Source organism: Trifolium pratense, linkage group LG6, assembly GCF_020283565.1.
Source record: "Trifolium pratense cultivar HEN17-A07 linkage group LG6, ARS_RC_1.1, whole genome shotgun sequence".
Classification (NCBI taxonomy): domain Eukaryota; kingdom Viridiplantae; phylum Streptophyta; class Magnoliopsida; order Fabales; family Fabaceae; genus Trifolium; species Trifolium pratense.
In genome coordinates this window covers 41,604,895-41,618,100 of record NC_060064.1, presented here as the reverse complement: position 1 = coordinate 41,618,100, position 13,206 = coordinate 41,604,895, and the positions used below count along the sequence as shown (strand labels likewise).

Here is a 13,206-nt window from a genome sequence, read left to right as displayed (position 1 = left end):
CGCGATTCTCATCATTTGGTAATCAGAGCTCGGGTTCAAATTAAGTGTTATCTATCCTTTTCAATTTTGTTGTTGGTTTTATTTTTGTTTTTCATAGTTTGAAAAAAAAAATCGGAAAAAAAAAGATAGATGAAGAAATGTTGCAAGTCTTCACCAATGATTTAGAGAAGTTATTTCATAGTGAGTTTAAAAAAATTCATGAAAAGTTACACCGCATAGAGAGGAAATATAGAAGAAATTATGATAAAAGAGATAGAGAAAAGGAAAGAGAAGATAGAAGAAAGAAAAGTGAGGAACAAATAAAAAGTCATATGACAAGTTTTGAAGTATTGTGGGAGGATCTCCTCAAAAATCTAGAGAATAAGGATAAAGAAAATGAAGAAAAAAAAAGGTGTAAGGAGATACTTGAAAGTGAGGTGAAAGAAAAAGAGATAATTGTGAAAGAGGCGAACAATAAAGAAATTTATGAAGAAGAAGAAGAAGAAGTGGAGCAAATGGAAAATAAAGAAAAAATAGAGATCAATGAGAGGGAGAAAGAGAAAAGTGTTGAGAAGTTATGGCATGCAACTACACTAGTTCCTTCTTCTAAGTTGGTTTGTATATTGATTTGTCTAACATTTCTCGTTTATGTCATGAAGGGAACAAAGTAAATGAAGAAGGATTTCCTCAACCAGTGGAAATAAATTACGATCATTTTGTCTGTGAATCACAATGTATAAAAGGGCAAACATATCTTTTAAATCAAAATGAAAACTTATCAAAGGTGAAAGTTATATGTGATGGATTCTTTAGATTTATTTTTGACCCAAGAGGTATTCAAGCTACAAATTCGAGGTCGAATTCTCTTGAAGAGGGAGGGAATGATGTGATCCTAAAATTCTATCCCTTAACAAGAAGAATTATTTCGGTCATGGAATAATAAAAGAATCAAAGTTGAAGATTATCATCCAAGCATGTGATAGTAGAAAATAAAGAGTTCCTCCACTTAGCATATGAAAGTGGTGCACCAAGCAATAAAAGAGCACCACTATCTCTTCTTGTATTTTGCATTTTCCTTGTAATAATTCAGCCCCACTATCATGATAGTTAGTGGCTGAAATCCTTTTGCTTTCTTAGGAGTTACTTTTTGCTTATTACATCATCATAAGTCTTTCCTATATAAAGGAGGCATGTAACTCTTGGTAAAAAATATTTTGGATTGAGTAAAAATATGAGATTTATTCTCTTTGGTTCTCTAAACCTCATTTTTAGCTTATCGGCTTGCCATGACGCTAATCTTTGACTTATCAACCGGAGCCTCCATAGCCGGTTGTGGCGTCCTCTTCGACTTATCAATCGGATTTTTCCATCCCGATTGTGGCGTCTTTCCACCACCTCTATCATCACAACTCTTATTTTGTTCCAACCGCTCCACGATTCTCTTCACATCTTCTCTATAGTTTTCGCACCGCTATTTACCCTTCCATTGTTATATTGCTTCACTATCTTAGTGGCTTCCATCACCTAAACCTAAATAACCACCTCTCAAGCAAAAGATTTTAATTGAGCGAATTGCATAAAGCCCCAACTTTTGTTCTTAATCTTCCATCAATTAGGATACTCTATTTCCTAACCATTGCAATATGAGTTTGATAAAGGATAAAGAGATATGTAAAGAAAAACATCAAGAAAAGAGAGTGATGAAAAGAGAGTACCAAAAAATTAATCTAATGATAACAGAGAACTAAAAATTGTGGTTTTAGATCTTGAAAAACTGAGTAAAGAATTGGGTTGAAATTTTTGAAATTAAGTTTTGGAGGATAGGAAAAAGGGATCGTGGCTACAACCATCTTGAGAGGATATGGTCGTTGATGGAGACAATAAGCAAAGATGAGAGATAAGGTTAAGCGGTGGTTAAGAAGGAAAAAAAATTTGGGAGTAGCGTTAAAAAAAATTGAGAGAAAAGATAAGTCTATTTAAGATATGTTTTGATTATTTTTCAATACAATAAAAAAATAAGTTTCACTTTGTGTTTTATGATCAATCAATCTTAGCCATTAATAAATATTAAAATTAAAGGTCATGATTTAGAGTAACTTTTATAACTTACTCTTGGAGTCAATATAACCCTCCTTAAAATTTAAAATTCATAAGTTTATATTGTAAAAACTTGTGCTAAAATTGGTTTAGGACATGCTAAAAAATCTGGCTATAATGAAAGTGTGCTCAATTAGCTTATTTTTGAGCTTATGCAAATAACTTATGCAATTTTTATGTATTACTCCCTCAGTTTCAAATTACTTAACGTTTTAGAAAAAAATTAAAAAAAATGTATTTTTGCACCTTATTTTCCTATTATACCCTTAATTTAATTCACCAATATTTATTTTTGCACATACTTTCTCTTTCCAATAAATTTAATATATTATGTACCAAAAAATATTAATATGTTATGTACAAAAAAAAATAGTTTTTCAAATATATATTAAATCTTTTTCAGTTTCAACAACTACTCGTAAATATTTGGAATTTACATGAGGGTATAATAGACAAAATATAACCTTAAATTATCAAAACGACAGGTAATTTAAAAAAATATTATTTTCTAAAATGTTAAGTAATTTGAAACAGAGGGAGTATTATAAGTTTGTCAAGGTAGTTTATGATAAAATAGCTTATAAAATACAATTTTCATTAGTCTGAACTTATAAAATAGCATAAAACATAATTTATATTGTATAAACGGTTTGAATAAGCTCAAAAATAAGTTAATCCAAACGGAGCCTTAATACTGAACAAACTAATAACAAGTGACCATTAATGCACTAAAAAGTTGTTAATAATATAATTTGTCTTACATAAAAAAATTGTTTTTTTTTAAATTTTTAAAATTAAAAAACATTAAAGTAAAAACAATTTTTTTTCGTTTTTTTTTTAATTTTAGGAATTTTAAACTTTTTTTTTGGTTTTGGTCCTTCAATAATAATTTATTTTTTGTTTTGGTCCTTCATTTTGCCACGTCAGCATGCCACATGTTATGCCGTTAGCCACATCGGCATTTTTGAGAGGGGAGAGATGAAAACCAAAAGGAATTGGACATGCAGAGACTTTTTTTTAAAAAAAAAAACATACATGACTAAAATAAAAAAACGGTAACATACAGGGACTAATGTGATATTTAAGTTTTTTTTACATACGACAAGTATATTATTAACAATTTTCTTTATAAAAAAAATAAAAAATTAACAACTTTTAAGTAACTTAATGGTTTGTGCAATATTAAGGCCCCGTTTGGACTAGCTTATTATTGAGCTTATGCAAACAGCTTATGCAATATAATTTTGGTTTTATGCTATTTTATAAATTCACACTAGTAAAAATTGTATTTTTATAAGCTATTTTATCATAAACTATCTTGACAAAGTAATTTTATCATAAACTACCTTGACAAAGTAATTTGGGTATAATAGGAAAATAAGGGATTGAGATTTTCTGCAGTTCCCAAAGTTTACACATAAAACTATCCCCTTTTATTTTATTGTTAAAATTATATCTTCTCTCTCCTATAAAAAAATCCCCTCTCTCACAAAATGTATTACCGCACCTTTACTGCAATATTTTCAACTGCAGGAAATCCAAACCGGAAAATAAGGTGCAAAAATACACTTTCTTAATATCTTGTTTTTTTCTAAAAGTAAAACATCAAGTAATTTGAAACGGAGGGAGTAATACATAAAAATTGCATAAGCTCAAAAATAAGCCAATCCAGACGGGGCCTAGGTTGATGTGCAATTTTAAGCACACCGGCATTATAGCCAGATTTTTAAAAGTAAAAACGTTAAAAAATTGATTTTTTTTAGGGATTTTGTTTTTTTGGTTTTGGTCCGTCATTAATAACTTTTTTTAGTTTTGGTCATTCATTTGCCACGTCAGCATTGCCACATGTCATGTCGTTAGCCACATCAGCATTTTTGAGACGGGAGGGACGAAAATCTAAAGGAATTGGACATGCAGGGAGTGTTTTTTTTTTTTTTTAAAAAAATCATACGGAGACTAAAACAAAAAAAAAACAAAAACATACAAGGACTAATGTGATATTTAAGGATAAAATAAACAAAGATTTACCGAATAAAGATCTATTTTCCAAAATCATCACGAACCTAAAATATCTCTGTGTATCCACCATTGAAAATTTCTCAACGCACCTCAACATTTCTCCACCACTCCCTAGCGCACCTAAAAAAATTCGGAAAATACGTTCCGAACTATTTTTTAGTGTAAAATTTACACTATAAAAAATTCGGAAAACGTTTTCCGAATTTTTTAGGGAGTGAGGGAGAAATTGGGTGGGTGCGTTGAGAAATTTTCTCCACCATTAGCTATCCATGTACAACATAATGTTTGTCCAGTCCCGCAATTAATAGGCATAAATTGGCAACTAAAATTACATCAAGTTTAATGCCTACTTCAAATCATAAGCCATATAAACAACACTTCAACTTTACCATCTTACTCAAACGTGTACGAATTTACCAAAATACTCGCGTCCGCTACTTAAATAATGGACGATATTTATATTTTTTTTTTGAACAAGCTAAAATGAGATATTTATATAAATAAAAGTCTACTCAGCACAAGACGTACTAAAGAGTCAAAATATAAGGACCAAAAGAAACTATACAAAGCCCAAACAAAGCATAGGACTAGACCACCAACTATGGCAGTTCAAAGCTAAAGTACTACTCGTCGCTTTCAACCACCTAAAAGAAAAAGTCTTGATCTTGTCCAACATATGATGCACTGTGTTTGTCGAGCCTCTGAATAAATTGTGATTTCTTTCGGTCCATATAACCCACACACAAGCCAGCCATATAAGCTGCATGAAAGAACGCCGTGCTCGAAGACCACCTGCTAAGTATGTAAACTGAACAAAATGATCGGGAATAGTCTGAGCTGTCATTAAAGAAGAGTCAATCCAAGAGCTAACAAGAGACCAAAGAGCACCAAAGGTACTGCAACAAAGGAACATGTGATGAGCCGTCTCAACCTCTCCGCATCCAGAAACACAATGATGGGTCGCCTCAGATAAAATCCCTCGAGTAACCAGGTGTGCTTTGGTAGGTAACCTGTCCCGCAAGAGTCGCCAGACGCAGATGGAAACCTTCAAAAAAATCCGACGGTGCAAAATAAGACCTGACGCATCATCCAAAGTAACTGCATCATGTGTCGTCAACAGCTGATATGTACCCCGAACAGTATAAACGTCATTTTTATAACGTTCGTTACTTAGTAGCGGTTGACATTTACTTAAAAAAAATTATTTTTATAACCTCCGCTATTTTAAGTAGCAGAAGAGTAAAAATAGAATCGCGTAGGGCGCGTGAGAAGTAGCGGAAAAATAAAATCTTTTAAGTTCATGGGAGAGATTAAATTCACTTTTACTATTGGTTTATACTAATTCTAAAGCACTACGATGGGAGAAAATAGCATATCCATAGAAAACAAGAGATTATGATCCAAAAAGGCAAAGTACCTCGTCCACTCAATCTATGTGTACACGACATTGTTCCTAAGTGCACCCCACCCAAGTACACACACGACACCACAAAAATAAACAACCTAAAATAAATCAAAAACAAAAACAAAAACAAAAACAAAAAAACATAAACTTGGGAAATTACAAACAAGGATGCTTAGGAGCAGCAGCACTATAGTAGCAGCTACTAGCGTTGGTGTTTGTCACACTCAAAGATTATTATGCTCACATAATACACTTCCCATAAATTATAGATTTTCTCATTCTTCTCGTAACCCTTTATTGTCAAATTCTGCGTTTGTTAAATGGAAAAGAAACATTGGTAGTTCTAATAACAACCGATTTAGAATGGCAACACAAGCATTGGCACAACCTCTTCAGAATGCTGATGAGCTCATTGATTCCGTTGAGACTTTTATTTTCGACTGTGACGGTATGTTATGCTATGCTATCTATCAGTATTCAAATGGAATGGAAACAATATTACAAAATGGTGATGAATGATGGATTTAAGATGAAGTTTTTGCTAGGTCTTTGAGGAAAATGTATATATGTGTGTAATAATCTTATTAAGTTTGATTGTAGAAGAAATTGTTTATAAGTTAGTGGTTATGTTAGATTCCAGAGTTCGAACATGGACATCATGCTTAAAACTGTTTTTTGTGTCTCTTAGTTCATCAACTGAGTTATTTGTTTGATGAAATGCATATCCTGTTATTTTTGCTAGGATCTAAAGCATTTTCATTTGAGTTCTTTTTATGTATCTGTTTAAGGATTGAATTATGTGTTCTTAAGGTTATTGTTGTTGTCTCAAAATACAAACATTGATTTGGTTTCCATTTTGTGAAAATTTACAGCAGGTGACAAAAGGGGAACAAGTTATATTTGATAGAAACCATATGAACTAAACTAAACCACGAGTTTTTTTTTTTTCCCTTTCTTTTAGTTAAACATTGTCTTTGTCCCTCATGTTTGCATTTCATTTTGGTCTTATACTCTTTAGTGTGTGTTTGATTCGGCTGTGACAAAAGTGAGTTCAATGTGAAGGGGATTATGTTTTGAGCAGGGACGGATCCAGAAATCTATAAAACGGGGGCCGAAATAATTAAATAATAAATATTAAATAAATCATAATTATAATACTTAAATATACTCAATAAAAAATGTACATTACATTGTTTATCTAAATTGTATACGACATTGTTTTATATCATAAAATTCATCAACAATTGAATTTGTATTAATTATTTTGAAATTCATTTTCTATCTTGTATCTCAACTTATTTTTCACAATCTTCATAGCAGAAAATAAACAATGAGAACTAACTTAATTGAATTTGAACTTTAATAGTGTATAATATATATTATCAAAATATTTTAAATTAAATTGTTACAATTACTATGTTGTAGGTGCATATTTTGCACCAAACGGTGTTACTAATCTTTTAAGGCATCTCTCAAATATCAATTTATGAGTACATATATATCAAGAACAAGTATATGAAAGAAAAAAAATATGACAAGAGGGGGGGCCTCGCCCCCCCTTATATCCGTCCCTGGTTTTGAGGATATTCACATAATACTGAGTTGAACGATAAATTTGAGTGCAAAAATCATGTTTGACTTAAAAACAATAAATGACCGCACTTCAAGTCATTATCAATTGCAGAGGCAAAATCAAGTCCAATTGACATCACCCAAACATGTCAAAATCAATTTTAAGTGTCTAGAATCATTTTTTGCTCTCCCTAGTCCCTACTGTGAAACCAACACACATTTAGTTAGCATTTGATGCTTTCTTTTTCTTAATTTATTTATTCCCTCGGGTTCTTTGTCCTTTGAAACTTAATTTTCAGGAGTTATATGGAAAGGTGACAGCTTAATAGAAGGAGTGCCTGAAACGCTCGACATGCTTCGAGCAAAGGTTTGTGTACTAATGTAGGAACTAGGCCTTTATCTGCAAGTTGAATGTTAACTTGTTATTCAATCTGTCATTGTTCTTTTTTAGAAAAAAAACTCAGAGATTTGGATCTCTTGATAAATTTCTGTAGGGAAAAAGATTGGTTTTTGTCACCAACAACTCAACTAAGTCTAGGAAACAATATGGAAAGAAGTTTGAAACACTTGGCCTTACTGTCAACGCGGTTTGTCCACTTATGTTTTCTTTCCTTCTTCTGTTTCCTCAGAAATAATTTGGTCAGTATTCATAAATTCAAAATATTTAACTATTGAGTTATTTCAGGAGGAGATTTTTGCATCGTCTTTTGCGGTTGCCGCGTATTTGAAATCCATTGATTTCCCAAAAGATAAAAAGGTAACATATTTCATCTTTTTTTGGTAAACCAAAGGTATCCTCTGGTAACATATTTCATCTTTTATATATCATCTGGAAGATGTGTATTTTTTTTTTGAACGGCGGTAGATGTGTATGATTAGGTTGCATAGTAACCACTAGTGTGTGTTCATATGGAACTGTAATACAAGATTTTCCTATAGGCTTTAGAGTGGTAATGGAAAACCTGAGACATGTTGAAAGAAACCTTGCTCATAATATAACATTATCATTTTGTTGAACTGTAATACTAGTGTGTGTTTGCATTGTTTGTGTTTGCATTGTTACGCATACTACTTGAGATATTTTGCAATATTTCATATCATGACATAATAGAACATTATCATTTTGTTGAACTGTAATACTAGTGTGTGTTTGCATTGTTTGTGTTTGCATTGTTACGCATACTACTTGAGATATTTTGCAATATTTCATATCATGACATAATAGAACATTATCATTTTATTTCTACATTGAAATATTTTGCACAAACTATTACTCAAACCAGTGTATGAAGTTGAAGTATAGTACTGATATACGTTAGCATGATTTAGGTTTATGTCATTGGAGAAGATGGCATCTTGAAGGAGCTTGAGCTTGCTGGATATCAGTACGTTGGTGGGCCGGTACGTGTTGTGTTTGAATATGTAGAAGATTCACTGCCTGTTCTTTTGTGAACTTTTAAATCCGATAACTTGGTATTGTGCAATACCATTTTATCATAATTTTAACCACTTCGTTTCATATCATGACACACTATAGTGAAATGGATTGTAAGAATTAAGTATTTGGCTCCTCTCAGGACGGAGTATACATTAGCTGATAATAAAGTGAAAACTTGTAACCATTGGTTAAATAATAAACTGTTTTTCATCCAACAATTTTAAATTTGCACTTGACCCGAAGAACTTGCTTATAGTTATAAAATCATTCATGAGCTTTCACCTAATAGCATAAGCTCTTCGGCTGGTTGGTCAAACAACCATGAAAAGAGAGTCACCTAGATGAGATATATTATCGAAAGCAAAATTCAATGCAGGCTGTTTAAATAATGTATAAAGTAAAAGATTGGTGTAGCTCAAACATTTCTAATTCTATTGAACAAAGGTTACCTAATCGCAACGAGGTTTTGATACATTGATTTGCAATTTGAACATTTTCCAAATTGATTGCATATAATCAATCTCTTCTTTTTTTTTTTTTTTTTTTTTGGTATATATAATCAATCTCTTCTATTAGTATGGAAATTATTCTCATGTTTGATTCTCTTCATTGTGCATGTTATTGTTTCAGGAAGATGGCGGGAAAAAGATCGAGCTTAAGCCAGGGTTCTTGATGGAGCACGACGATGATGTATGCACATGTCGCCTTTCTTGATAATTGGCAACATTTAATATTATTCCTAGTTCCTATTATAAGTGTGTGTGTGTTTATTATTAGGTTGGAGCAGTTGTTGTGGGGTTTGATCGCTATTTCAACTACTATAAAGTCCAGTAAGATTTCAAACACCAACACTGAAACATGACAATTACATATGCATGCTTCACTCAATTTAGAGACAAAGAAACCTTGTGATTAGAAAACTAAGAAGTCTTGTTGACATTGATACTTTTTCGTAACTTACATATTAATGTCTTGCAGCAAACCGATTCAGTTTCCATCCAAAATACATGTTTTTTCATAGTATTTGTGCATGCAGGATATGTTTTATTTGTTCTTTGTTTTCCTTTTGGGGAAATCTGAATTTTGTCAGCATTGAACTTTTCCTGATGTAGTATGTATTTTAGCATGTAGCAAGTATAAGTTCTAGTGAAGTGGATAGAGGTTCTGTATGAGTTGTTAAATATCACTTTTTCGTTCGAAATGGCAGGTATGGAACTCTGTGTATACGTGAAAACCCTGGATGTCTTTTCATTGCTACGAATAGAGATGCTGTTACTCATCTCACAGATGCTCAAGAATGGGCAGGTTTGTCCTTACCCCCTCTTTCTATTATTGATTTTGTTTTACGACATTATATGCATAATAATAATAATAATAATAATAATAATAATAATAATAATAATAATAATAATAATAATAATAATAATAATAATAATCAAAGTGAGTTTTCAAAATGTCCCCAAAGAAATAGCCGATTTCTATGGGACGCCATAGGCGTTCTATGTATGAGGTTAAGGGTTCGATTCATGTTGGCCGCCACTAACATTTCCTCCTCTCCGTAACAAATTAACCACTAACATTTGACTATAAAAAAATGAGTTTTCAAAATTCGTTTGATCATGCTACATAAAACGACTAGTAAATTAGGTGGTTTTCTAGAAGGCTATCTTACAAACTTAAGCGATTCAATCAACACAATCTATAACACGAGGTAGTATGATATTCTTAAAAATGAGTGTTTAGGTAGTTGAATCGGCTACAATATGTGTTTGAATTTCAGGTGGGGGCTCTATGGTTGGTGCACTTGTTGGATCTACTCAACGTGAACCGCTAGTTGTTGGAAAACCCTCAACTTTCATGATGGACTACTTAGCAAACGAGTATACTTTTCTATTTTACTTCTTTATATTCTTCATGCATGATACTGTCAATGACATAATCTTACATGAAAAAAGGCTCGAAGAGCTTGATGATTATGCAAGTTTGCTTACATAATAACTTTCCTTTGTCTGTGTTGTAATTTTATTGAACAACAGATTTGGCATTTCAAAGTCACAGATATGTATGGTTGGGGACAGATTAGACACTGACATTTTGTTCGGACAAAATGGTGGCTGCAAAACTCTACTTGTCCTCTCTGGTGTAACCACACTGCCGGTGCTTCAGAGTCCAAACAACACCATACAACCAGACTTCTATACCAACAAAATTTCAGATTTTCTTTCACTAAAAGCTGCAGCTGTATGATGACTACATGTTTTACGAGATTTCGATAAATGAAGTTGTGATATTGTATTTAACAGTTCTTAAATATGTTTTATAAATCCTTGTAAACAACTTCTAAAAGTTGGGAACAAACCACTTTGAGAGGGGAGGCTATATTCTTTAACAAGTAATCACTACAAAACTACTTGGACACTAAAGTGCTTTCAATACACAAGATTTTCTTATTACAATTTGAAAAGGATTGTATAAAATGGTGAACAGCAGCGGTGTTGAATTACCATAATATCCTTCTTAAACATTTAAGTAGAATAGCCAATTTCTTGCTTTGATGCAACACATTTTTTCTAATATTGTTTGGTATGTGTGGTTTATAATCCCTATTTTGTTCTATCCCCATATTAATCATATATGTAAAGGTTCAAGAACAGTGTAACAGATTGAAAGATAACCTACTATAAGGTTCATAAGAATTTGGTATTCCATTGAATTTTATCATTTCATAATTTTGCTTATTTTGGTTTCTGGTGTTACTATAGGGAATTGTGTTATTTTCGAGATCTTGATAACTACAAATTCATTGTGAAAATGACGAGTCATGTTATAGAAATTATGCATTTAATAAAGCTTGTAAGTTAAATGAACAAGGTACAACTTTCTTGACCTGACTTAGAAAAGAAACTGAAAACAAATTTATTTCAGTTAAGTCCAAATATTAGACTAGACTTTGGTTGTAAATTGTAATCCAATTTCAGATTTAATGGAGAAGAGATAATCATAATATGACAACATAACAGGAAAAATTTTCCTTCAATTTTACTTTTGAAATGCACTTTTCAAGCATCACTATCTGAACTTTCATTTTAGTTTTTACCAATGAGAAACAAAGTGTCAATAGGATAGAGTGTCCAGTAGATGCCTTCCTAACTTTGGATCAAATCTTCATCCAAAATAGAATGCCAATAAATTGAACAAATATTGAAATATAACAAACTCATTACACAATAAATTGAACAAAAATGCCAAATTTAGTACTGAAATTCTGATTCTCATTACCAACAAACAAAGCACACAATATAGGTGACTTAGTAATTACATTCCAAAACAGATACTCTTTTGACATGCAATATCTAACAAGGAGAAAAAACATGTAATTCCCCAATGAATTAAAAAATATACTACTAAACAGAGAAATTCTGTAACAGACAAAAAATGCATATTAAAACTTGTCTTGTAATCTTGTCACCAAACCCAACCATTTCATTCTTCATACCATGATGAGAAGAAATTAAACCTGAAAAGGCCATGGCCAATCCTTCAAATCTTCATCTTGAACCTTAGCACTTCCCAAAACAATAGCCCTATTATTATTCACACCTTCAACAGATGCATAATACTTCAAGAAAAAAGCAAGAGTCAAAACAACCCATTCAAGACAAAAGATCAAAATAGCAAGTCCACCAGACAATTTCAGAATCACAGAACCATCTTCTTCTCTAACATAAGACTTCAATTCACCAAGAAAATCACCAGTCCTTGTAAATACAAGAACCGAAACCGAACCCTGAAAAATAGCAGTTAAAACAGTTGCTACCATATGAGCAGAATACCAACGGTTAGCACCAACAGCAGCACAGCCAGAAACAGCACCAGCAATGGTGAAGATGTGGAGAAGGATCAAGAAGAAGCCGCAGACGGAAGGGATTAAACGAAGCGAGAGTGTGAGGAAGATGCAGCTTGAAGCTGCACCTAAGAGGACGTAGTTACAGAAAAGGAAGAGTTTGTGGATGTTGTAGTGTCTTGGTGTTATTGTAGGTGGATGAGAGTTCATTGAGAGACCCATTTGGATTTTGAGAGGAAAAATTGAAACTTTGAGAGATGGGTGGTGAAGAAAATTGAGATTGAGATTGAAAGTGAATTGTGATGAGATTGTGAAGAAAAGAAGAAGAGTTAATATAGTGGTGAGTGACCAAACGGTCATATTTTGATTTGTTTGAGGTGGTGGAATATGACCGTTGAGGAAAAAGTAGACACAACACACAGCTCATGCTTGTTTAATGTAACGGTTAGTTTATTAATGAGACTTTTTTTTGTTTTCTTTTCTTTCTACCTTCTCAGTTGCCGTTTTGTTTTTTCTTTTAATTTTAATATATTCGATATCTGATTTGATTTCTATTTTCTACTATTTAGTCTTTAAATTATTTTGAATTTTTTCATATGCAAATAGAAATACTTTTTGGTTTTTTTATATATTATATATGTACTTCTTCCGTCCCATATTATAAGGAAAAAGAAAATCACTTTTTCATGTCCCAAATTATAAGCAAAAAAACCAACTGTTATGATTTTCAAGATAAACTTTTACTTAATTTACTCTCTCTCTTCTTTTCCCTATAATCAATAATTAATAAAAACTATTTTTACATCTTTCCATTAAACTTATTTCAACAAAAACACAAAAAGTCATCTTTGA

At 32.0% G+C, this 13,206-nt stretch overlaps 2 protein-coding genes across 2 annotated transcripts; one reads left to right on the top strand and one right to left on the bottom strand.

Moving 5' to 3' along the window:
* Positions 1-5,407: 5,407 nt before the first annotated feature.
* On the top strand, positions 5,408-10,966 carry LOC123888503 (phosphoglycolate phosphatase 1A, chloroplastic-like). The gene is made up of 10 exons (XM_045937587.1): positions 5,408-5,948; positions 7,372-7,439; positions 7,567-7,659; positions 7,758-7,829; positions 8,402-8,473; positions 9,141-9,200; positions 9,288-9,340; positions 9,718-9,815; positions 10,291-10,390; positions 10,547-10,966. The coding sequence occupies exons 1-10, from the start codon at positions 5,669-5,671 to the stop codon at positions 10,755-10,757; spliced, it is 1,107 nt and encodes a 368-aa protein (XP_045793543.1). The 5' UTR covers positions 5,408-5,668; the 3' UTR covers positions 10,758-10,966.
* A 794-nt stretch (positions 10,967-11,760) lies between these two features.
* Positions 11,761-12,678, bottom strand: LOC123888502. The gene has a single exon (XM_045937586.1). The coding sequence runs from the start codon at positions 12,574-12,576 to the stop codon at positions 12,022-12,024; it is 555 nt and encodes a 184-aa protein (XP_045793542.1). The 5' UTR covers positions 12,577-12,678; the 3' UTR covers positions 11,761-12,021.
* Between the last annotated feature and the right edge of the window lie 528 nt (positions 12,679-13,206).

Bases quoted from the DNA above. Each gene is read 5' to 3' on its own strand.
- LOC123888503 (XM_045937587.1), top strand. From the start codon at position 5,669: ATGCTTAGGAGCAGCAGCACTATAGTAGCAGCTACTAGCGTTGGTGTT. The intron at 7,660-7,757 runs GTTTGTCCACTT...GAGTTATTTCAG, and splicing joins TTGGCCTTACTGTCAACGCG to GAGGAGATTTTTGCATCGTC. The intron at 10,391-10,546 runs GTATACTTTTCT...ATTGAACAACAG, and splicing joins ATGGACTACTTAGCAAACGA to ATTTGGCATTTCAAAGTCAC.
- LOC123888502 (XM_045937586.1), bottom strand. From the start codon at position 12,576: ATGGGTCTCTCAATGAACTCTCATCCACCTACAATAACACCAAGACAC.